A 26,663-nucleotide genomic window follows, 5' to 3' on the forward strand; every position below is an offset into this window, starting at 1 on the left:
ATTACGTAAAATACATTTGAAAGAAGAATAATGTGCTTGTAAATTAGATCTGATCATATAAATCTAGTCCATTTTGTTTAAGTAATCTGTTTATGAACAATAAAATAAAATCATTTTTTAGTTTACTTCTCAAATTTTTTTTTCCTCAATTTTTCTTATTAGGAAAAGGGTGCTCCATTTTCAGTTATTCACGTCAAAAAGTTTGAAGTGCATTCATTTCTCTTCCTTCCTATATCCAACTCCTCAGTAAATCCTATTGGTTCTGTCTTCAAAGAAGAGCCAGAAGGTAAACACCTCTCTCCATTTCCATATCTCCCTTGTCCACTGTTTCCCTTTTTCTCACTCAGATTACTATAATATTGTCCTAAATTCTCCCTTAGGACAAGACTTCTGTCCTTGCCACAAGAAAATCTATCTCTATGCTACAGCAATACTTTCAAATTCTGAAGTTAGGTCATGTTTTCCTTTGCAAACAATCCTTCTATCTCCCTGGGTCCTTGTTAGAGCCACTTCCTACACCTCTTGAGTCTCCATATTCCCTGCTCACTCTGTCCCAGCCATGTTAGTCCTCTTCTAGTTTCTTAAACATGAATAAGTCAGTGAACTCGTGCTTTTTGATCTCTGCTTTTGTTGTGGTCTCTGCTAGATATTTGCAGGAATCACTCTCACTTCTTTCAGGTCTTTACTAAATATCACCCTCAGAAATGTTGTGCTAACCACCCTATGTAACAAAGCACCTTCCCTCCCATGTTCTTTACCCTAGTTTATTGCCTTTGTAGCACTTAGTATGCCTGACTTAGTATTTACTGAGTCTATAAACTCAGTGAAGGGATTTTTTTTCTTTTTCTGAAATAACTAAGCAGATTGAGAAGAAGGCCTGACACACACTAGGTCATTAATTAACATCTAGTAAATGATGGTCAATTTCATGAACACTCAATTGTTGCCAAATCAGCTTGGGGATATTCAATTTGTATATACAGAATAATGTTTTCTTTAGGTGTTCTCTTTCAATTCATTGGAAAGGGTTTATTCTTCTTATAGAATATGACCAAGGAGATAGGTACTTTGAGAAAAAACATTTATTAGGATAAGAAATGGTACCACGATTCTTCAAAGTGAAATAAAACTTAAAACTTAAAAAAAAAAAAATTCGAACTTACCCAACATGCATTTGCTGTTGACTGCAAATACTTTGCAAACCATTCTGAAGCTGAAGACATACCCTGTAAGCAAAAAGATGAAGTTTAGTTTTAAGTTCAAACGAAGACTGCTTAATCCCACACTATTAGGAAGACATTAGTATGTATACTGTTAAGTGAGAAATTACTCTATTACTTTCTTAATGTTAGTGGAAGGACAGATTCTAATAGCAATTCAAAATTTAATTCTAACCAATGTCAGTTATCACAAATAAGATTGCATGCAATATAATGTATCTTGGGTAAAGAACATAAAACAAAATCCGTCAATAGTCCAGAAAATACATGTGCCTGTTTTGTTGATACAAAAAATAAAATGGCATAAAAGAAAAGAAAAATAATAAATCCTGAGAACTGAGTGGTTAACTTCTGTTGATTTAGGATACATACTGTATTAAATTGACAAGTATTACAAAATTAGGGGCATGATTTCTCAGCAAGAGATTTGGGATATACAGAATAACTAACATTTAAAATCTCTAAGGTGATCACGCTTCCCAAACTCGGAGGGTATCAGAATTAATTTGAAAACATCCTAAAAATAGAAAATGACTAGTTTCATTCCAAACAAAATCAATGAGAAGCTCCAGGATGAGACCAGGGTTTTGAAAGCTCTGGATATAAACTACTAAGAACCACTGTTTTAAAGTTTATCTGAATATTCTGCTAAAAAATGAAACACAGAGAAGCACCATTCAAAGTAAACAGGTCATGAACAGAGAAGATACATGGCACCAGTTGATATGATTATATAACTTTGAGTGCACGAACTAGAGTATTATTTCACTATTAAAAATTATAACCATGCAAGCTAAGACTGAAACAATACAGAGAAATCAAGGAGGTGCCTACAGAATAATAGAGTCATGTCAAGAACACAGGAGCTATCTTGAAGGAAAATCCAAATTTGGGACAACTTGAGCTTTGAAAAGAAGAATAACTAATAGATTATAAAAAAAGATTACAAACTGAGAGAACAAAGATTGCATGAGTTCATGGTAAAGATTAAGAGAAAAAAGAAAGCACAAAGAGAATAATCTTCCTTGTAGAAGATTATTAGCTAACTAATATAGAAGAGCAGAATTGTGAAATCATTAGAAATGGCCAATTTAATAATGTATATTGCATGCAATATAATGAAACTTGGGCAAAGAACATGAAACAAAATCTGTCAATAATCCAGAAAATACATGTACCTGTTTTGTTGATACAAAAAATAAAGTGGCATAAAAGAAATTAAAAATAATGAGAAAGTTCATCAATAGATACTAAAATGGATATTTACATAGAAAAATCACAAATTAAAATCTCAGACTAGTTTATCAATCACATTGCTTTTATAATAGAGATAGTGGCCAATGCAACTGTGACCAAACAACCAAATTAGTGTTACCAATAACTGGATGACTTGAACTGTTTTTTCTTGTTTCAGTGCAAGAGACTATAAACAACCTATAGAATTGTCTTTTCCCCAAAAAAGATTCTTCACTGAGTAAACAATGATGCTTCATGAGAAAACAATCAGAAAAATTCAGGAAAACAGATACACAAACAAATGCAAAATGGGACAAGCATCTGCTGTAGATTTAAAAAACTAAAAAGATTAGTTGCAATTTGGGTTTCTTGATTGGATCCTAGGTACTCTCCTTCAAAAAAAGAAGAAAGGAAAAAAGGGTATTATTAGAAGAACTGAGAAAATCTGAACAGATATTAGATAATTCTATTGTATTAATTTTAAATTTTCAGGATATGATGCTAAGAAGATGCCTTTTTTCTTGGTGGATATACATTAAAGTATTTGGAATAAACTGTCATTATGTCTACATCTTATTTTCAAATGGCTTAGGAAAAAAATGTGTATATATGTATGTATATCTACATATAACAGTCTCTTGTTTCTGGGGCAACTGGTTCTAGGACCCCCACAGATATTCAAATGCACAAATGTTCAAATCTCTTATTCAAAATGACATGGTATTTGCAATTAACCTAAGCTATATTCTCCTATATACATTAAATCATCTCTAGATTACTTAGATAATACCTAACACAATGTAAATGTTACATAAATAGTTGTTTTACTGCTGTTTGTGGATCAATGACAAAAAAAAATTGTCATATTCAGTACACATGCTATTTTTTTCCTAATACAATCAATCTGCAATTGTTTGAATTTGTGGAAGCAGAACCTATAGATACAGTATTAAATACCATTACAGTATGTAAACAATATTTACATACATAAAGTGAAATAAATTAATTTTGGCAAAATATTAATAATTGGCTAAACTATGTGAAAATGTATGCACAGTCATTCTTTCAATTTTTCTGCAATTTTAAAATATTTCAAAATAAAAATTTTTGAGATAAACACCTACACAAGATGCTAGCTCACTATTACTGTCTTTGTGAAAAGGGAATGAGAAAACACTGACCATATGTATGGAAATTCTTTACTGATTGGCAGGAATATTACCAGAATAGGATTCAAAGCCCTTGTTATAAAATTATACAAAAGTAACTACATTCAGAGTTTGTGCCCCAAGAAAACTTTTGACTTTAATATTCAAAATAGACTTTTCTAATCAGAAAGAGTGTTGTGTTGTAGAATCAATCAATAAAAGTATTTAAGTCTAACTAGCAATTCAAGTCTCAACATAAGTTAGTAAACATGCATTGTTTTATCAATTAAGTTAATTTCATGTTTAATTCCTTTAAACCAGTCCCTCAGAATTGGACTGATCTACAAATGCACAGACATAATTGAATTCTTATCCCTGCCAAAATGAGGAATGGGCCAAGATACTCATGATATCTTAATTAGATTTTGTTTCCATGATTTATACTTTGTCTACACAGAATCATCTTATCATAAACAGCAGTTATGATATGACTTAGATGTGGGGATTCCAAACTTGTCCTTGTGAAAGCTTATTTTCAGGGATGGTATGTTTAAATGAAATATATTTACTGGATCAGAATTAACTTTAAAAATAATCCCTCCTTTCCTAAGGGAATGGCCCTTCCTTTCCTCTGAGGAAGGGGGGATGTGGAGGTGCTGGTGCAAGAGAAAGTGACATGGTGGGAAGACTCGATGCACTGAACACATGAATAAATTGAAGAAAAAGTGGGATTCCAAGTGAGAGATGAAACTGTTATGAAGAAAAGGAAGTTTTAGCTAAGACTTCTTGGGATCCAGGATTTTACACGATATTAAAAATGTCAGTGATGAAAAAAAATTGAGGATAATGAGCCCCAGAGTTCTTATTATTAGAGTAGGTACTTGAAACCTGCCAAAAGGAATGGGTAGAAGAAACCTTAAAGATATCAGTATGAACTCATTTTTTTTATTATGTATGCAGAGATAGATGTAGAAATAGTTATAGATGCATGTATGTGTATAAGTATGTGTTTCTGGCCATGTCTGGGCATGAGGGCGTATTAAGGGTGATAATCTTTGATACTAAATATTACCCTCCCAAATTTATAGAGAAATGACTGATATGGGGTTGGGGAGATAGCTCAGTCAGTAGAGTGCTGGCCTCACATGCACAAAGCCCTTGGTTCAATCCCCAGCACTACCAGCTGCACTCCATTTGTGTGTGATGAATTGAAATGCATTCTGCTGTCATGTAAACTCAGGAGAACAAATAATAAATAAATAATAATAAAAAAAAAGAAATGACTGATTCCAGGGCTGGGGCAGGAAAAGTACAAGGTAAGTCTGGAAATCATGTGCCAGAAAATAAGGAAATAATGGGGACATGTCACAAAGACACAGGAGACACATGGAAGAGGCTTCTATTGGCCAAATCTAGTGTAATCTAAGCATCAAAACAAATAATGTATTTAGATTATAATCAATTGATAAAACAGGGACCAGTAAATCCATACTGACATTATCAATAAATGTATACATGTATATAAATGGTATATAGTAGATTCTATTAGTAAATGTGGAAGAAATGGTGAAAACCAAAAATTAACTTTTGGTAACCATTACAGCAGTGGCTGATAAAGGCAAGTGTCATTAATGGAGATGAAAGCTAATAAGCTTAGTGAGAAAGAGAAAGTATAGAAATTCCCCTGACAAAATAAGTGGAAAATGGTAACTTTATAGTAGTCATGGTAACTTTATGGCAGGTGATCATCAGTGGTGGGACCCTGAATACCTCCTGATATAATGCAATGTATTGAGAAAAGTGCATCATTTTTGTGGCTTTCTGCTAAGCAGGAACTGAGTATAAGGAAACACTATGCAGACCCAGGTTGAAGGGTCATCCTACAGATGGTAATCCCTATAAGCTTCAAAACTGTCAAGTTCAAGAAAGTCAGGGAAAGAATGAGACTGAAAAGATAAAAGGAACATGACTTCTAAAGGATTTGGGATCTTAGGCAAGACAGACATTATTGGGTCTTTTGACAAAATTATTTCAACTTGAATAATTTGAAAAAGGAAAAAATAGAATAAAATAAAGGCCTGCAAATTTGATAATTAGACTAAGAAAGAATTCCCCAGAAGATACACATTTTGTTGCAGATGAGCCAGTTTGAGGATAATCTCAGAATTTCCTACATATATTTCTATTTTAGCATTTAATTTGCCATTCTGAAACTATTTGATACTTGCCTGTCACCCCCACAATATTATTCTGGACGAAAGGAATTTTGCCTTTTTCAAGATACCAGAATCCACCCTTGTCATTATCTTCATGTCCCTCCCAATCACTTCTACTTACTTAACATGCAGATCACAACCTATCTTCCATAAGCTCTGCTGGCATACTGGATATCTTCAGTGTTTACCAGCTCCTATCCTAACTAACTCCCAGTCAGTAACATAACCTCTATTCTTGTTCTAACTCACCCTCTTCTCTCATTTTATACCCCAGACCTTATTATCACCAGCATGTGATGCAAAATCTCTAACCCCAGTTCTCAGTGTTCTCATCTATAAAACAAAGAATCTGGCTGGACATAAAACAATCCTTGTTTTTCCAATGCCTATTATGTGCAGGCACTGCAATGTAGGTATTACTATTATTATGTCCAACTTACAAAAACCTGAAGTGTAGAAATATTAAGTAAATTTCCCAAAGAATCAAGAATAAAAAATTAATGACCAGGGTTCAAATCTAGAGTCCATGATGCTCTTTATTGCATTATACTGAATCCTTTATAGAACCTATATCAGATATTTTCAGTTTAAACATTTTGTGATTTCCTTGAAAAAGCAATGAGCTAAACTATGATGCTCAGTTGTTAGACTGAGGGTTCTTAGATTGATAATTTGTTTCAAAGTGATTTAAAAAATTAAATGTTTCTAATTTTTGTCTGAAATTAACTACCAAAGGAGAAATGAAGAAAGATCCTTCACAATCAAGAAAAAAAGTGAAATATACTCACAAGCTCTCCAAGACGTGCAGTTGAAAGTGAATGTGAAGGAAAACTCCCTTTGTTACTGATACACAATCCTCCTGTCTTCATAAATAAATAAGGGGGGAAAAGATCTAGTTTATGGAAAGTTATAAGCAATTGAATTAAAAACACATACTTTATTAATTTAATTATTCTTACTAAAATGTTAGGTTCTGAACATGCACAGGACCTGGTGGCATTAATGAATGTTGGTTCACATCGGATACACCTGTTCAACATACAAAAAACAAACAAACAAACAAAAAAACACTTTTAAAAATGTTCATGAATTACACTAAACCTCATTTAATTGGAAATTTTTTTAAAAGAGAAAAACAAATAAGTTTATTAACATATATATTTCATATATACATGGGAGACACCCAGAGAATTAAAATGCTGGATTAGAACAGATTCATTCAACTAAGCAATTACTTAAATAAACAAATTAAAAATATTAACACTTTAAATAGTCTTATACCCCTCTTTGTGTTTTAAGGCAAGTATAAACAAATAAAATTAACCAACAATTTTCTTACCTATACATAGGAATGCATAGAATGAATATACTGAATAGCAAAGATGGCAAAGTCACTCAATTAACAAGAATCCCAAAAAACTCATATAATGAAACTAAATCAATATTTACAAGTAGTTATATCAAATATAATTTCCTTAGTTTATCTGCCACAAAGCAAAAAGGTGGCATAAGCCTAAAAGATGAGTATATCTATCCCTTCATCGAACTCATAACCAATACTTTAAGATAAAGTCTATTCACCATCTATTTATTTTAGGAAAATATATTTTCCTATATATATTAATATATATTAAAGAATGAGATAAAGTGGGCTCGGGATGTGGCTCAAGCGGTAGCGTGCTCTCCTGGCATGCGTGCGGCCCAGGTTCGATCCTCAGCACCACATACAAACAAAGATGTTGTGTCCGCCGGAAACTAAAAAATAAATATTAAAAAAAAATTCTCTCTCTCTCTCTCTCTAAAAAAAAAAAAAAAAAAAAAAAAAAAAGAATGAGATGAAGGACTACTGGGGACTCTGATGAGTTTATATGAACTATTACTTATAAGAAAAAACAAGCAGGAAATAGGGCTGGGGCATGATGTAAACTCCAGGTCTGGGGAGATTTTTAAGGGGCCAACTTGAGGATCAGCCCAGTAGTCAGTTTCAGATGTTGCAACTTAGGTCAGTCTGAGAGAAAAGATGATCCAATGTTAAGTATCATTAGGAGAAACCGTTTAACTATTTTCTATATAAACATTGGGAAATGAAAAGAAAAACTGTGTTTAGAGGGAAGTCAATATGAATGCCTCTTAAAAAAAAAAAAAAGAAGAAGAAAAGAAAAACCCGAAAAAGCTGAAATTGCAATAATGTGTTTAAGTTAGAGGGAAGTGTGTGTAGTACACGTATGCATAAAGGGGGAAGAAGAAATAGAGAATAGGGCTGTAAATCAGGGTACCTGAGTTATTATAATTGTAATATCTATTAATGTTTTCCTAAATAACATTATAACAAAGGCTTTCATACTATACTTGGTACTTAATTATAGACTATGTCCAAATTATAAAATAACAAACAAAATAGCCACCTTTTGCTTAGCAGTTATTATATAGTACTACGCTAAGAACTTTACGTATTCATTTTTGAGCCATTATAGCCTATTAACTGAGTGATATAGTCCCATTTTAAAGACAAAGGACTTTCTAAGTTATCTAAAGTAAAAAATCTAATAGATTGAGCAAAGATTTTAACCCTATTTTGTCTTGTGCTCTAGTCCTCAGTTCCTTTAATTATTCATGTCTATTCTATCCTTCTTGAGTTATTGTAAAAATTAAATGAAATGAGAGCACTTTCTAAAAACTGAAAATTACACATAAATATGATATTAATAAACCGAACCCCTATTATACTACTTACCTGTTTTCTAAAGCATTTGCTTTTGTAAAAGAGTTTTCAGTATCATCACAAAGCTCACAATTTGCTTGAGGCAACAATGTTCCATTAATATTTCTTTCCACTAAACAATTTAGAAGAAAAATTAAGATATAACTAACTCATAATGAACAGATAAGCTTCTTTAATACTTAGAAAATAGTTAATAAAACCCACTTAAAATTGTAGTTTCTATAACTTGGAGAGCTTTTGATAATAGTACTTCACTATTATCAAAATATTTTAGTTACATAATATATTCAAATATTTCAGTTGTCCAGTGATTAACTTGCTTAAAAATATGGCTGACACTCAATATCTTCTCTTTGTTTTTTTGGTATGAGGGATTGAACCCAGAAACACTTTACCACTGAGCTATATTCCAGGTCCTTTTCATTTTTTATTTTTGAGACAGGGTCTCACGTAGTTACTTAGGGCCTTAACTTAGTTGCTGAGGCTGGCCTCAAACTTGGGATTCTCCTGCCTCAATCTCTCAAGTCACTGAGATTTACAGGCATGTGCCCCACACCTAGCTTGTACCTTCTCGATACATAACTTGGATTTTGTCTCAGTATCATTTATTAGTCTTATCCTCAATGATACAAAATATCACTTTTTTACATACCAAATTTCCATATGAATTAGATCTATTTTCTCTCAACCAACTCACCCCAATACTAGAGACGGAACCCAGAGGCACTTTACTACTGAGCTACATTCCCAACTCTTTGACAGAATCTTGCTATGTTGCCAAGTCTGGCCCCAGACTTGCAGTTCTCCTGCTTCAGCCTCCTGAGCTGCTAGGATTATAAGCATGCTCCACTTCAACCTGTCCTGATTGGATCTATTTTAGTTCCATTTTAAGTTTGATCAATCAGTCCTTGTCCTCACATGCCAGCCATACATACAATAGCCATAAAATATGCATAACATCAGATGGGATAGCTTCTTTTTTCCTTCAGAATTTTCTTGGTTTTTTATATATTTGTCCTGATAAACTTTAGAATCAGTTTATATATTCTCCAAACAAACAAGTCTGGGTAGAATTTATTAGTATTTCCTTAAATATATAGATTGATGGGAAAGCTAACATCTTCCTAATGTTTAATCTTTCCATTCAAAAATGATAAAAGTATTTTTCATTTATTAAAGCCTGCTTTTGTATCCTTCAGTAGCATTCAGAAAATTATACTAAGGAAGTATTCATCTAATCCTACATTAGTAAGAATCTTTAAAAATCAGGCAGGGCCTTATATTTTCTTCTCAATGCCTGCTGATGTCTAAGGCACCATTAAATTTTGCATGAAAAACTAAAGAAATGCAAATCAAAACTACTCTGAGATTCCATCTCACTCCAGTCAGAATGGCAATCATTAAGAATACAAGCAACAATAAATGTTGGTTAGGATGTAGAGGAAAAGGTACACTCATATTGCCAGTGGGACTATATGCAACCACTGTGCAAAGCAGTATGGAGATTCTTAAGAAAACTTGGAATGGAACCACCATTTGACCAGCTATCCCACTCCTCAGTTTATATCCAAAAGACTTAAAATCAGCATACTACAGTGACACAGCCACATTAATGTTTATAGCAGCTCAATTCACGATAGCTAAACTATGATAACAACCTAGATGCTCTTCAACAGATGAATGGATAAAGAAACTGTGGTATATATACACAATGGAATATTTTGATATTCTTTATAATATTCTTGTAATATTCTTTAGAAAAGAAATAGAAATTATGGCATTTGCCAGTAAATGATAGAACTGGAGAATATTATCCTAATCAAAATAAGCCAATCCAAAAGAATAAAAGGCTGAATATTTTCTCTGATATGCAGATGCTAATTCACAATAAAGGGAGGGGTGGAGAATAGAGGTATTTTGGACTAGACAAAGGGGAGTAAAGGAAAAGCAGGGCATAGAGGTAAGAATGATGGTAGAATGAATCAGACATTACTACTCTATGTGCATATATGATTAAATGACCTGTGTAACTCTACATCATTTGCAACCAGACGAATAATAACTTATTCTCCATTTATGTATGATGTGTCAAAATGCATTCTATTGTCATGTATAACTAATTAGAACAAATAAAAATATATTAAAATTTTTTTGTGTAAAAATAAATTTTAAAAATACTATTAAGTAATCATTAAGTTATCTTACATCATTTACAAAATAAACACAAATAAAAATTTATCACTAGTGTTTTATAAAGAAGTTACTCTTACCTAAAATATGGCCAGTGGGACAGTGGCATTTTCCTTCTGCAGTTAAGCCACTAGGGCAAGAAATGCAGTCCCAACCATCTTCAGTAACACCCTTTTAAATTAAACAAATAAACAAACACCAAAAAACTCCTTTTAAATTAACTTTCTTCTTGATTAGTCATATAAGTTCAGTTACAACAATATGTAATTTGTAATGGACAAAGAAATCATACGCATATGATCCAATTAAAAATTCCTTGGAAAAGTTGAGCATGGTAGCACATGCCTATAATTCTAGGGGCTTGGAAGGCCAAGGCAGGAAGATCGATAATTCAAAGCCAGCCTCAGCAACTTAGCAAGGATCTAAGCAACTTAGCAAGACCCTGTCTCAAAATAAAATATAAAAAGGGGTAGAGATGCCATAAACATGTAAGTTATGATTTACAATGGGTGAATTTTAATGGCATATAAGATACATAAATTGCTAAAATTGGTTTATGACAATACTTCCTTTTACCCATCAATGATTATATAAAAACTGGGCTTATTGTATGGTTTAGGAAAAACATATAATACATATTAACATAATTAATTTGTATTAATATAAGATAGGTTATATAATATACATCAGTAATTATAAATACTGATGTACCCTAAATTAATAGAGAACAATGCTAAAGTAACTTAATGCCACAAATTACTTTAAAGTTTGGATGAAAAAGTAGATTTATCAATAAGTGTTCCTATAGTTAACAATGCATTTATATAGGAGTATTTAAAAATTACAATAGCTTAACTAATGTCACTGAAAAATAAATCTGCTCTGGCATAATTTTTTGTTATCAGCTTTTTATCATCAGTAACTCAGGACTAATAAAATAAATATCAAAATGGTAAATTTAATGGTAATAAATAGTTTAATTAGAATAACTGGTAACTTAATATCACATTATCAGATTTAATTTTTTAAATATGACCATGTGAAAAAACAGTATGATAAAAATCAGAACTGTCACAGAGACTCATAATATCTAAAATAATGGGAAAACGTATTTCTGCTTATTGAGAATTATCCTATATACCAAGCTAACAAAAATTCAAGACATTATTTAGCTATTTATTTATTTATTATTATTATTTTTTTGTGTGTGTGGTGCTGGGGATTGAATCCAGGGCCTTGTTAACTATTTTTGATATAATTGGTATTATACAATTTTTTTTACATCTTAGTTATCATTACAAACATCAATCATCATATAAAACTGTTGACCCAGTAGGTCTAAGATACCGAACTCAATCTGTACCAAAGGATATATATATCCCCAAATGCTTGATATATGTATTATTCATCTATTTTTATTACTGAGTTACTCTAAGAGGAAAAATAAAAATACAAATTTAAAAAGCGAAGAAGTGCATTTCTGTCTTTTCTAAATTTGCATAAAATTTCATTGATCTCCCCAAATTTACTCTAGTAAAAATAAAGATAGCTTAATAATTTTAAAGTTTGTGGGGGAATATTAAACATCATATTGAAGTTTTAAAAATAAAGACATTTATTACTTTTTACAGGAAAGTTATTTTAAGTTCTCCATACCATATTGTCTGGGCACTTTTTACAAATAATGTCAGGTCCTCCATTACCAGAGATCATCTGAAATCCTGGTAGACACACACATGAAGTTCCTAAAACAAAAAGAGCCAATTTTGTCCTTAGAAAATACAACTCCAGGAATAGGAAAACTCAATAATTCTTAAGATCTTGAGTAATCAGTACTGTACAGTGGTTAATAGCAAGAGTCTTGAGCTAGTACTGTTTGAGATCAAATTTAGAAACATGCTCCCAGGTTCCAATCTCAGTTCTCCTGCTTAGCTATATGGCATTCAGCAAGTTATTGAACCTCTCTCTGTGCCTTGCCTTCTTCAATAAAATGGAGAAAATAACAGTACCAATCTCTTAGGGTTAGTATAAGTATTCAATTAGTTATATGTAAGAGTTGTAAAAGAGTCTGACACACAGCTGGCATTGTGTTCCTAATATTTTAATTGCAAGCATAACTATTAAACTGTTGAACTATTAAAACTATTTACCTGCTATAAGAAATGTTACATTTCTATGTCACTAATTCACATACATACATTCATTGAATTTACATTTAATTTGCCAAAACCTTATTGAGAAAATTACCTTCACTCAAATAAATAAGTTTCCTCTGGAAAGACAATAAATGTCATGATTACTATTCAACTTGTTGGATATAGAAGTTTAGCATTCTCTAAGGAGTCATTATGTGAAATAATCACCAATAGGAGTCTATGTGGTACAACACATACATTATCTGTATTTACAATTATGAAACTAATACCTTACATTTTAAAGCCCGAATGCTTTCTCACTCTTATTTCCCAGCATGAGTAGCCTGATCTATCCTGTTCGATGACTTAAATAAAGATACATCAAATCTGAAGATGGCAGAAAATTAACACCGCTGGTAATGAAACTGAAATTGAAAACACTTTAATCCTATTTTTAATAGAGGACAACATATTTCAAGAAGCTGGAGTGGGAACTAGGTCCAAATGATGCATTTTGGGGGAAAATGAAGACAAAACAATGTTTTGGAAATTTATAGTTCGATACTGGCGGTATAGTCATGCGTTCTCCCAATTCTAAAATTTAGGTCACACAAAAGATGTCACCACTCATCTGGGCTTCAATCTCCTTGTGTGTAAAATAAAAAGACGGATCTCTAAATTTCTGCGGTTTGAGAAGCGAGATAAAAGGGGTATCTATCCAAGTTGACACTTCCTAATCTTTCCGGTCACCGGCACCTCTTCACCTCAACTACTTTTCTACGGTTTCTTTTCTACTTTCAGCACACGCTTTCTAGGTGCTGCTGTAAAAGCCCCTTTCTGATCCAAAGGGGTGGGGAACTGAAGCCGAGAATTACTGGCAATGGTTCCCTGGACTCAGGGATCCCCAATCTCATTCTGTGCAAACTGCAATCCTCCCATGTAACCTTTTCCTCTTGAATCGGCAGCTCAGTTTTCTGAAACATTCCTCCTACAGACAAAAAGGTCGGGGACCGGGGACAGCACCAAGGCGCGAGTGTTACTTTTGCCTGGGTCCTCCCGAAACCGTCTTACCTTGGGCACCCTGCTTCTGGTTGTCCCCGCACGGGACACAGGTGAGCGCCGAGATATCGAAGTACTGGTTGTGGTCGCACGTTTCCGGCTGCCGGAAAGGCAAGAAGTATCCCTGGGCCTGGGAGACTCGAGGAAGGACCCACAGGAGGAAAGCAGTCACAGCTCCCGAGGAGGAGACACACCAGCCCGCCATCACCACCCAAGCGCCTCCTCGCGTCTCCATGACACCGACGCCAGGGACGGCGCAGTCTCCAACACCCCATGAGCCTCTGCGGCGATTCCGCTGAGCTGATTGGACATCCCAGGTTCTGGAACTCTCATTCTGTGCGGTTTGGTTGCTAGGTTACCAAAACCGCAGGTAGGTGGCTGGTCCAAGAAAAGACGGATTAGAGGAGGACTGTCCACGGAGTCAGGAGGCTATTTAAAACGCGCATTTCAAACTCTGCCACGCGATATTTTAGAGAGACGTGAAAGTCAATGTTCAGGTTGGGGAAACAGAATACCTAAGCAAAGAATACATCCTGTTGTAAAACATAAAGTAAGTATTGTTTCATGAAACTCTTAAATGATATTTACGTCAGAGTTTATCCAGTCTATGTAATTTTCACGATAAAGGAGACATGGTGTGTATTATAGTAATTTTCAAAAATTCTCACTGAGGACTAGGGGTGTAGGTCAGTGGTGGAGTGCCTAGCATGTGTGAGATCCTGTTACTTCAATCCTTAGCTCTGAGAAACAAAGAACCCTCAACCTCCACTGATTTAAAATATGCAATTGTGGAGGTTTACTATGGCTCAAAATTGGGGGAAAACAACTTTCTTTCTAAATATTTCCTAGTTGGCCAAGTGCAGTGGCCCATTCCTCTAATGCCAGCTGCTAAGGAGGCTGAGGCAGCAGGATTGCAAGTCAAAGCCAGACTCAGCAACTTGGCGAGATCCTGTCTTAAAATTTTAAAATAAATGAATGAATGAATGAATGAATGAATGCATGCCTTGGGATGTGGCTCAGTGGCTAAGCACAACCTTGGGTTCAATCCCTGATCCAATAAATAAGTGAATAAATAAACATACTTGGAGACTGTTAGCTCCTGAATATTTTGAAATTGTCTTCATAGCCAGTTTACAGGCCTTTAGGAAAAACTTACTTATTAACATTTAAATCTAACTTCTGTTTTATTTTATTTTGTAAGATTGTTTTATTTTGTCTCTCTCTCTTTCTTTCTCCCCAGTAGAGTCACCGGATATATTTTTAAGGCACCTTATTTATTAGGTAACTTTTTGCTTTTTCGAAAAAGTGCACTTTTTGTAAGAATGAGTTGTCTCTATTAAGGAGTGTATATATAGTCTTAGTGCATGTGGAAAATGCATCTAAGGAAGTTCCATAACTGTAACCATTAGTTACCCATTAGTCCTTGCTCAAAAGACCAGCGTTTATCCAATTACTATTATCTCTGACACAACAAATTTATGTTCTGAAAGAAGTTCCTTAAAGAGAAATTCTATGTGCCAAGTAGCTGGTGCTGTTGGGAAAGTGTCCCTACAGGAGACCTCCCAAAAAGCTCTTTAAAGCCCTTCCAGAGCGAGGATAAGTGGAAGCCTGAAGTCGCCTGCAGGGACTTTAATTAAGGGGAGGACTTAAGTAGAGGGTCTCATTAAGTTGCTGAGGCTGGCCTTTAAGATGTGATCCTCCTGCCTCAAGTTCTGGACTTGCTGGGGCTACAGGACTGCTCTACAATGTTTGGCCCTCTTTTCATATTTCATCTGCACCATCAGTCTCTTTGGACCTCCAGGCTTCTGTACAATTTCTCACCTAGGTATGGATCCTCCAGGCCTATCCTGGCACATCTCCATTAAGACCAGCCACATTCCCTGTACTCAGTAGCCCCACTGTGGCTCAGGCTGCCATAGTGGACAACACAGATAGATACTGATGGGAACTTATTCTCCCAGCCTCTTCTCCACCCTCCAAATTCTGTTCTTCATTGAGAAAGGAACATCTTTTGTTCCTTAAATGTCTCTACCTGCTTTCCCCAATTTCCTCTTTAAAATAGTGCAATATAAACAACCTCATTGGGTTATTTTAAGGATTAAATATTTAAATAAGATAGTGCATGCAAATTACAATACCTGGTGGGTAGTAAGTTACAATAAGTTAGCAATTAGCATTTTATTTTGGCCAAATTTGCCTTTAAAAATGAGCTTACACATCTAAGGAACACTATTTGATTTTCATTTATTTCTTTTAAAACACTTACTACATTACATGTGGAAGTACGGAGTTGGTGGTTGGTTATATAACTGTTAAGTTCCCTTTTATGACTGTAGGTTGCTTAGGAGCTAGGACCAAATATTATTCATTTTTGTACCTGAGCAGTTCCTAACACTGGTTCTCCTTTCACTGTGCTTGTTACATTTCACATTATCTCATTGTGTTGGCCTTGGTGAGCCTAATATGAGAATTTCAAGTAGACATGACCATATGGGGAGTAGAAGTTGAATGGAGGACAAATACTCTAAGTGATAAAGTTGGTAAAGGAATATTTTGATGACCAGTGTTGTCTTATAAAATCATTCCTTTTGTGCTGGGGATGTAGCTCAGTTGATAGAGTGCTCACCTCACATGTACAAAGCCTGGATTCAATCCCTAGCACCATTTAAAAAAAAAAAAAAAGAAAAGAAAAGAAAAAAGAGAAAAAAATTCTTTTTTTAAAATCTCAGCTTTTCCTTTAAAATGATAGTCTCCAGTTTCATCCATTTACTACCAAATGCCATAATTTCATTTTCCTGTCCATTTTTACTTTTAAATTTTGAGACAGGACTTTGCTAAATTGCTGAGACTAGCCTCAAACTTGAAATCCACCTGCCTTAGGTTCCCTAGTCTCTGGGATTGCAGGCAGGTGCCTCTGCACCAGATATTGCAACTTTTACAGAAGCGTTAATAAAAAAACAAAATCCTCAGAATATTTGCTCTGAAAATAGATTTATGCAAAAGAGACACACTAAAATTTTAAGTACCACACATGTCAGCTTAACTAAAACAATGACCTAATGTAATTATTTAAGGTGGAATGTTAAAAATATTTTTAAAAGATATCTTGATAAGGAACTATCCAGTAAGTCCCTAAATTCTAGTATATTCATTTTGCAATACTTTTCCTGTGAAAATACACTTAGTAATGTGGGTTGGGCACTCTTATCTCTTTTAAAATTTCTTTAATGTAGTAGTTTATTGTTTAGGTATTCAAATTTTATGGTTGTGTGTACCATCAATAAAAGTTTTTATTTTATTTTTTAAAAAATAAAGAGAAATTCTAAATGTTTTGAGTAATTACTGTTATTTCAGTAGACATTTAAACTAGAAATCACTTATCTGAATACATATTTTAAGAAATTTGTGAACATATAGATACTAATGAAGACTAAGAAAAGGTATGAACGAAGAGTTGGAATTAACCTGCATATGCTTCCTCAGGATGAGTTTTAATTCTAGTCTTCCTTGATAAAGTACATATGGTTATATGTTCTATGGAGCGGATTAGGGCAATAATATGTAGTTCTTGCCTGCTGTGTAATTAAAGTAATAAAAAGAGTTTCCATTCATGATGGGTTTCTTTGTGCCCCACACTCTGCACTGTGCGAGGCACCTAACAACATTAGTCTTAACTCTTTCTTAATTTTTTTTAAGTTGTAAGTGGATACACAATATCTTTATTTCATTTTTATGTGGTGCTGAGAATTGAACCCAGTGTATCACGTGTGCTAGGCGAGTGCTCTATCACTGAGCCACAACTCCAGCCCTAATCTTAACTCTTCATAAGAACCCTGTTTTTCATTATTGGGGATCAAATCTAGGGACACTTTACCACTGAGTTACATCAGTCCTTAATTAATTTTTTTTATTTTGAGACAGGGTCTCACTAAGTTGTCAATTCATAACAATCTCTTGAGAAAGTACTATCTCTATTTCGGAAAAATAGAAATGGAGTATCAAAAAAGTTAAGTGTGGGGAAGTGAAGAAAGTAGAATTTATCTTTACCTGGATAACTTCAAAAATTGTCATCTTTGTGGTGTTTTAAGTAACTCCTGTGTAGCATATATTTAGACACATTTTGGCATATTCTCATGCTTTATCTTTATGTAATGAGATGATATTGCCATTGTAGCCCACATACAGTAGAATTATAATTGTCTAAGACCTTTGGACACTATACCTAACAAAAGATCTAGAGAGTAGTCAAGTAAGAAGTTCTCTGTGTAGAACTTGAAATAGACAAACACAGTTAATTTTGTGATAACTATAAGTACTGTAGGTTTATCTATGTAAACTACCCATAAGGACAACAGAAAAGATTGTTGGGTATAACTATTAAGCATAAATTTGAGAGAGTATATAATTGGAGATTTGTTTTTGCAAATAACTGAAGACCAGGTAGTTAAGCCAGTTCATAATAGCATAATCAAAAACAAACAGAAATCTGGCTGCTGATGTTTGCTCAATAATGTCAGATAGTCATCCCTGCAGTTCTTTTGTCTCTTCTCTCTTAATTGCAGTGTGACTTTTACATACCAGATATCAAAATTCAAATGTAAGAGAAGAAAAAGAGCTGGATCAGAGACATTCTCTCTCTCCTTAATTGAGAAAACAAGTATGTTCTCTATACTGTGTATTGTCCTAAACTTCTTCATGCATCATTTCAGTCTTCTTAACAGCCATTTGAGCAGGAAGTGAAACTATCTCCATTTATCAGGATTGTAGACATGCCTAATATTACCCAGTGAAGATATGAAAATGAGTTATTTTTGACAAATGGAAGAGACTAGCTGAATATAGTTTATGACAGCTTAGAAAGAAGTGTACTAAAGAAAGTAAGAGGAGGAGTTCAAAGAGGATAGCTCCTGCTTATAGTATACCTAGTATTAGACAGGCACTGAGCCATGCCTTACCTGCAATATCAAAATTAATCTACCCAATAACTTTATGAAATATATACTGTTTTTATCTCCTTTCTATAGATGATTAAATGGAGGCAAAAATTAGAGATTAAAAACTTACTTAAATACTTAGCTCAGAATTTGCAACATCAAATTTGGAATTCTGTCAGTTTAGCTTTAGAGGCTGCTTAAACAGTGCTCTGTGTTCTAACAGTATAACAGTATACAGTATACTGTTCTAACAGTATAAATGTACTGCACAAAGGTGAAGAATGAGGAAAATAGAGAAAGGATCTTTGGATTTGGCAATGCCATGATTATTAATTACTTTGAGGGTTGAAGCTTAATTATAGCAATTGAAATAGAAGAAAACCATAGAGCAGTAAATGAGAAAGAGCAGAAACCAGATAAAAACCGTCTTGAGAGATTTGGCATTGAAATGAAAACACAAGAAGGCAGTGAGCAAAATAGTTACAAAACAATTTTTAAGGACAAGGGCAATATGTAAGTGGAGAGGAAATAATTAGAAAAGGAGAGATTTAAAGTAATTTGGGAAATAAGTGATTTTCTCTGGAGAAAGAAGGGTTTAAGAACTAGGATAGAAGAATGGGAGGAGGGGGAATCATTCTTAGAGTCTGCAAGAAAGGAGGATGAGTGAAACCCCAGGGTAAATAGTAGAGAAGTCAAATAAAATCTGTTTTCTGTGTAATGAACATGGGTAAAATAGGAAATATTTTGGAGACATAGTGGGTAATTGGGAGGCAGCTCACTGGGAGATGAAAAATACCCAATGGATCCTTAACTGAACTAAATTAAACTGAACTAGAAGATGCAAGAGCAGCAGCATATGCAAGCTTGATTCTTCTTGAAGGAGTTCTAGATTGCTGCTATGATCATCTGAAGATATTAAACTCTGCCATTGATTCTCCAGAGAGTTTCCTGAAGCCTTTGGTTTAGGACTAGGAAAGAGAGTCTATGTGAGAACTCAGTGGTTTATCTTTGGTGGGGAGTTCAATAAGTTTTGAGACATTATTGAGCTCTTCTGTGAGATAGACAGTTGTCAGAAAGAAAGGCACTTTGCATCTGGGCCCTCAAAGTATAATAGAGAAGTAGATATGGATAACTGCCCTTATTGAGATTGTAGATGTGAAAGATCAGTGTAAAGAGAAAAAATATTATGGGCAAGACAGGCAGAAGGACCAGCAGGAAAGACTCAGAGGTGTAAGAGGGCAGGCACACTGGGGAGTGACAGTATTCTTGAGGTGTAAATTTGTAATGGTTAATTTGAATTATCAACTTGATTGGATTAAGAGATGCAGGTGATTAACAGGCTTCTGGGTGTGTCAGTGAGGGTGTGTCTAGGGATGATTGGCATGTGGGATAGCCAACTGAAATGGGCCGCACAGTCCAATAGAGTAATGGCTGGATGGAATAAAAGTTGGAAGAATGAGGAAGCAGCAGCAGATGCCAGCTTAGTTTTCTTGAACCGGTTCCTGATTGCTGCTATTATTGTCTGAAGATATCTAACTCTGCCATTGATTCTCCAGGGAGTTTCCTGAAGGCTGTGAGTTCCGACCAGGGTAGCATGCTGATCCCATTTGTTTTGGGGCTTCAGCCTCTTCAACTGCACAGCTACTGGTTCTCCAGCTCTCTTCCCTGCAGACAGCCATCGTAGACTATCCAGCTAATAAATCCCCTTTTTATAATTATACTTCCTGTGATTCTGTTCCTCTAGAGAACCCTAATACAATGTTATGTATGGTCAGTGATAGAAGACGAGGTTGGAAATGTAGAAAGGAATAAAAATGAAAGCTTATGAATGCCACATTTGCCCACCATGGTTTCAAGCTTAGGATTTCAAGCTAAGGAATACAAGACCAGATTTATACTTTAGAATGCATCCTAGAGAAAAAGTGTAGAGACATTTCTAAGTAACTCTGAGACCAAGTGAAGCAAGGCTTTTCTTGTGGCTGTTGAAGAGCCATGAAAGGTAGCTGAAAACTATGACACCAGAATCATTCAGAGGAGGGCAGGTGATGCTGCAATGGTGGCAAAATATCTGGGGAGGCTGAAAAGCTGTTTAGGCAGAACCACAGAATTGTCATAGCTCAGTGTGATCACTGTTTCAGGGTCTACCATTGTGCAGTTCCAGAAACTTTCTCTCTCTTCCCCCAAATGATTAAGATTTTGACATTGATACATTAAAGTTATAAAATACCCTGTCAAAAAAATCAGCTGAAGGTAATTTGGATGTATACCCTGCTTATACCCAAATTACCTTCAGCTGATTTTTTTTTTTTTTTTTACAATAGTGAAATCATCTGAGAAAGGCAGGAGGCACACTAGAAAAGACAGGAATTCACTAGTAACCTCTTTGGAGAAAATGTTTGTGAATAGAAAGGATGATCATTCCAGAACAATGCCTTTATAAGCCTATTCAGAGGAGAATCTGGTCTGAATATACTTTTCCAGGTAAGTCCTATAGTAGGTCTCATTAAATGATAGCTATTACTTTTGTTTTAATGGGCAAGAATACATATGAATATAGCTTTAATTTTTAAGATTAGGTAGCTACTGATGTTCTATTTTTATGCTTAGCAAACAATTCTCTAATAATTTGACTTCATATAGAAAGCATATACAGACAAAGGTGCTGGTCAGTCTGAGTTGATGTCAAGTGTTGTTCTTGTAAATGGATATTGATAATATTGCTCATGTTTGTTTTAAGGGACTCTCTTTCAGGATTCAGAATCCTCTCCTAATATAGAGTAATGGTTCCTGAAAACAAACCACCAAGGTTTAATTCCTGGATTTACCTTGTACTATCTTTGTGACCTTGAGCAAGCTATGTAATCCTCTATGCCTCAGTTTCCTTTATCTGTAAAATAAAAAATAATAGTATCTATCTCTGAAAGTAATTTTAAAATTAAAAGAAGACAATTCTCACGGCCTGGCATTAATAAATATTATATTAAATTAAATATTATAAATATTATAACCCTCAATAAATATTAGCTTTTAAGGTCAGGCTCCTGAGTCTAAAAGGCCAGAACCAAATCCTGAATTAACAAGGTATAAGTTATCTAGTCAATGAGCCTACCTTCCCAAGGTGACATCTTGTGCTTCTCTATGGATCACCTTGGCATTTGACACAAGACACTGGTAATTGTAATAGTTTCAGGTGTCATTGACACTTTTCATAATCTTAAGAGGTAGGTACTATTATCATTACCATTTTAAATAAAGAAACTGAGGCAGAGAGGCTGATTTGCCCAAGTGAGTAAAAGATGGCTCTCACTTAAACCATATTTCATTCACTTAAATTGCTTCTTCTTTCCAAGTCATTATTAAGTTTAAGAATGGGTAATCTGCAGCAAGAGAGATTCAAAACTATTTGTATCTGTAACAATGTCTTTAAAATGTAGTTTCTGCTTTCATGGCGAGTTTTGATCCACCCATACATGCATTTTGTAGTTATACAACAAGGTGGATTGCTTTATTTACAAACGATAAAATAAAAACAAACCCTAGTTGTTCACTAGCTATTAAGTACCAGCCATCAATAGAACATGTCTATAACTGAATTTTTCATTTCTCAATTTTCAGGACTGGTTCATCTATTCTTATTTCAAAAATCCAGATGATGGCATCAACAAATTTATAAAGGTACTTCACTAGGTTATTAATACCTATAATATTGAGTAAGCATGCATTTTTTTTAAACCTCTAGGTGTGAACTATACCTGGCAAACGTTGTAGGCAGTGAAATAAGTTATTCTGTGGCTTTTTAGAGTTTACAAGAGCATTTCAAAAGGCTTTCAAAAGTTAACACAGCAACTACAGCACTGGAAGACAAATAAATCAGGAACTTTTCTCCCTTGCGTCTTTTCGTAGCTCCTGGAAAATTCAAACGTTTGATCTCCATTTCCACAGTAACCTACTGCAGTTTACTCCTAATTTTGTCTCAATTTTGCTTTCTCCAGGTCTAGGGTCTCTGGTTGGCTAGAAGCTGGGCAAGCGCAGAAGCTCCACAAGCCCAGGGCACCTCCTCCCTGCCCCTAACAACGGGAAGCCGGTGAGCAAGGCGCAGGCGCAGGCGCAGCCGAGGCGCCGGGGTAGGGGGTTACGCCTGGCGAGCGCATGGGCAGACAAACTGTACGTCCGTTTGTCCGGATGGGAGGGGAGAGTGGGCGCCATCTTGTTCGGGCTCACTGAGGGTTCTGCCTGTTCAGTGGAGGCTGCTGCGAAGAGTGCCCCAGCCCCTGGCCTGTGTGTCCGAGTCGGAGCAGTGGTGTGTGTTTACTGCCAAGTGCGAAGCAGTCACCCGTGGGGCGTCGGGGTGGGCAGGGTTGGCGACCGAGCCGGAGGAACAGGGAAAGGCGGGGCCGGCGGTCGCGCCAGGATCTAGCGTAGCCTGTGCCGTTAGGGCACCCTCTTCTAGCTAAACACCGACTCTCCCTCTCCCGTCAGCCTCCTTGTGGCGGTGTGTGTGCGCTTCCCAGTGATCTTGACACTGAAGATCGCGAAGGATCTCATAGGTATTTTTTTCTTTGCTATGTCATCGTAGTCAGTGGTGGCAGGGAAGCTCTGAAGGCCCTGCTCATTAGGCTTGAGAGGGGCAAAAGCGTTTCAGTTAGATTTGAGGGCAGTTCACCCAGTGGTGATTTAGGGTGGAATGTTCGCCCTTGGGACAGCGTAAAGGAAAGGCACGGAGGTTGGGCGGTCCTGGTTAATTGGAAGGCTGATTTTGGCTGAAGGTCTTGGCGACAGCATCGGATCCCACGTAGCAACTTTGGCCTGGCGTAAAAGAAGGAAGCTCTGACCCCTGGGAGTGTGGACAAAGGCTTTGGGCTTAGAATCGATGCCTTCGGAGGATTGCCGTTTGACGATGATGGATATTATGGGAATTCCTGTGCCATGTGGATTCAACTTCATTTACAGTTCCTCCTGGGAACCATGGCCTTTGGTTTTTATTTTAACTATCTGCATTACAAAAGGCAGGTCATCAGAAAAAATAATTGTGGAATGGGTAGATTATTTTTTCTTGAAGTTCATATTTAGAATTTGAATATGCTTCATCATAACTTTGGGTTTTAAGAAGTAGTCAACAGGCAAAGTAAAAGAATTTTCTTTCCCTCACCATGTCTGGAAGATGAATTTTTATTTGCAAGTTAAAATCAAACGGATCTGACATAATACCTCTTAAATTCAGTCGCCCCTCCTGTTTTCCTTTCAGTCTTAATTAAAAGATGCACATTTTTATATTATTTAGCTAAAATGATGATTAAGTGGGATGTAGCACTGGATCAAATAAGCAATTATTTAAAATGCGCTTGCCCTCAAATGAGCTTTTAGGGGTTCATTTCCTTTTCATAGAAGTTCTAAAGAAATCACTGTGTCCTTAACACAAAAATACTTTTGCATTCATAATTAGGAAAATTTTAGGAGCAGGATAATTTGTGTGTTTTGCTTTTTGTGTACTGTGTTGATAGAATTTTCTGGAGAATTTGCTTAAGAAAACAGCATATTGGAACTACATGAAAACAACTCATTTTGAAAGCTGGTCTTTTATAGGTTGTCTCCTTGATTTGTTACTGTAGAGGGATTACCTAGTATCTCATTACCCTAGTATCTCAAGGACAAGGAAGTTTAATTATTAGTTTTATTTAACAGTGGCAAATTAGAATAAACTTTTTAAATACTTTGCTTGAATTGGAATTCTTGGGATTGGTGCTCATGAAACTACTTAGCTAAGATTGTTTTAGTTAAGATATTTAGGTAAGATAGCAAATTAGGATATATTATTAGAGATTTCTTGAATTTGACTGTTCCTTGTAGTGTCTTTGTTTTCTTGCAAATTAATTTATGTTCTCAGGGTAAATCCCTTGTAAATTAAAAAGAAGAAAGCTGGGCACAGAGAAAATGATGCTTATTTAATGATGCTTTGTAAAATTAAAAAGTAAAAAGTAGCTAAGCCAGTTAATATAAGGAGTCTTGAAATATTAACATGGACAAGTTTTCCAGAAGCCATTTATAGATTTTGTTGAAGTGTTTGCTGTGGATATTAGTTTGTTGAAGAAACTAGGCTTATACTGGGGAAAAAAAAAAAGTTGTATTATGCAGATAATTTATAGTAAACCTCACCAATATTTTTCAGACATAGCTTATGCCAGGTAGTTTGTTAACTTTGCTCAGTTTATAGTTTAAAAAGGTTAATCTGTGGATCCTTTTTAAAGGAAAACCATCTTTCAGTTCTCAAGGAATATGTCTTTAGGAATATGTCCACTTTGTGGACAGTGGTGCTTAAGTAATGGTATTCAAGTGGTACTTAAGTAATGTGTGAAGCTAACATGTATTTATATACTAAAGACATGTTGGTTACAGTGATTAATTTGGCAGGTCTTAAATATTTTTGGCAAGACTTCATCAAATATTGTTAGCTTAGCTTGGATATGCATTAAATAATTAGATGCAAGTTTTCTACAAAAATGCTAAATTGGATTTTTCACTTGTTAATATTGGTAATCCCAATATTCTAAATATTTATACATTGTTGTCAGGGTTTCCTTAATAGAGTACAGGATAATGATTCAAAGTGGACTGACATTGGTGTGATAAGATTTTATATTAACATTCAGATGAGTTTTAATAGTTATTGTTCTAGGATTATTGCATAAGGAGTTTTTTTTTTTTTTAATTGTAGGGGTATTTTCTTTGATTATGGGATCATGAAATTTGGTTCTATGTTTGGAACATGAAGAACTTAAAATTGTATCCAGATAGTCATTGGTTTTGATTTATTGCTTTAAAAATTGGATTTTTGAATTTCAGGCTTTGGTGTTGTATTATTTGGTATTCTTTGTATCATTTTGAATGGTCCATTAATTTGATTTGGATTTTCATTGGGGGAAGTAATAGAAGGTCTTTTGTTGGAATGTGTGTTGTTTTAAAATTGATAACAGGGTTTTGTTGGTTGTTGTTTTAAGTAGATGTAAGCCACAAGAAGGAGTGGGGGTGTAGCTCAGTGGTAGCGTGATCCAGGGTTTGATCCCCAGTATGGGGGAAGAGTGAATGTAAACCTTCTATACATCAAAATGCATAGACCTTAATTCACCAAGCTTTGATAAATATACATACCCATGTAACCATCACTGAACATTCCCTCATTCTGCTTCCAATCAAGGAGTAGTATAACTTTCAGCACATTTTTATGTTTAATAATTTGTAGATGTCTGTCTACACTTGGGTTTTGCACTTTTTGCAGAGTGATAATTTTGCCTTAGAATGCCCATAATTGCAGTTCCTTGTTTTACTTTTGATAGGTAATTCTGAAATGGATATCCTAATCGGGCACTGAGATCAATTACAGGGTTCAAAGATTAATTGTATTTCATTTTCTTTCCACAGTTAAGTTGCTTTTACAGAATTAACAGGTCTCCAAGAAATAAAAAGAACAGGTAAGACACCCAGAGTTTAAGGCTTTCACACAGGCTTGACAGAAATCATATAAAATAGAATAGTACATCTTGGTACCAGTGGTTCTGTTTTATGTCTAACCAGCGAAGCACAGTGTTAGGCAACATAATATCATGAGAAGACATTATATACTGACCATGGATGGCTTTTCTAAATATATAAAACTCATTGTGGTTGGTAAAATACTTTTAATCTCTCTTACATTTAGGAAACATGTTTCAGAATGAGTCTGAAAATAGTTTGGTCTTGTTGTGAAGTAGAATTTGGTAGACTTACAAAGGAAGATTTGATATTTTCGATGTTCCTATTGTATAGGAT

General features: G+C 34.9%; 2 protein-coding genes across 22 annotated transcripts in view; one reads left to right on the top strand and one right to left on the bottom strand.

Annotated features, from left to right (window-relative positions):
- The window catches only part of Tmem67 (transmembrane protein 67), a 46,722-nt gene extending 32,524 nt beyond the window's left edge, over positions 1-14,198 (bottom strand). For all 6 annotated transcript variants that reach the window (XR_013423912.1, XR_013423911.1, XM_021728660.3 and 3 more), the window contains exons 1-7: positions 13,939-14,198; positions 12,389-12,477; positions 10,813-10,903; positions 8,555-8,654; positions 6,780-6,849; positions 6,609-6,683; positions 1,164-1,226 (exon numbers count right to left, since the gene is read on the bottom strand). Coding sequence is in view for 4 of the 6 variants with exons in the window: in XM_021728660.3 (XP_021584335.1) it covers positions 1,164-1,226; positions 6,609-6,683; positions 6,780-6,849; positions 8,555-8,654; positions 10,813-10,903; positions 12,389-12,477; positions 13,939-14,161 (711 nt within the window). In the remaining 2 variants the exon portion in view is untranslated. The remainder of the gene's footprint in view (positions 1-1,163; positions 1,227-6,608; positions 6,684-6,779; positions 6,850-8,554; positions 8,655-10,812; positions 10,904-12,388; positions 12,478-13,938) is intronic.
- An 83-nt stretch (positions 14,199-14,281) lies between these two features.
- Positions 14,282-26,663, top strand: part of Rbm12b (RNA binding motif protein 12B) — a 355,955-nt gene continuing 343,573 nt past the window's right edge. Inside the window, exons 1-5 of one of the 16 annotated variants that reach the window (XM_040293864.2) lie at positions 14,282-14,476; positions 22,476-22,535; positions 22,853-22,944; positions 23,340-23,407; positions 26,277-26,326. The gene's annotated coding sequence lies outside the window, so the exon portion shown is untranslated. The other 15 variants (XM_040293863.2, XM_078016918.1, XR_013423919.1 and 12 more) reach the window with 15 other exon arrangements.

The sequence above is a fragment of the Ictidomys tridecemlineatus genome, chromosome 7 (genome assembly GCF_052094955.1).
Source record: "Ictidomys tridecemlineatus isolate mIctTri1 chromosome 7, mIctTri1.hap1, whole genome shotgun sequence".
In the NCBI taxonomy this organism is placed as follows: Eukaryota; Metazoa; Chordata; class Mammalia; order Rodentia; family Sciuridae; genus Ictidomys; species Ictidomys tridecemlineatus.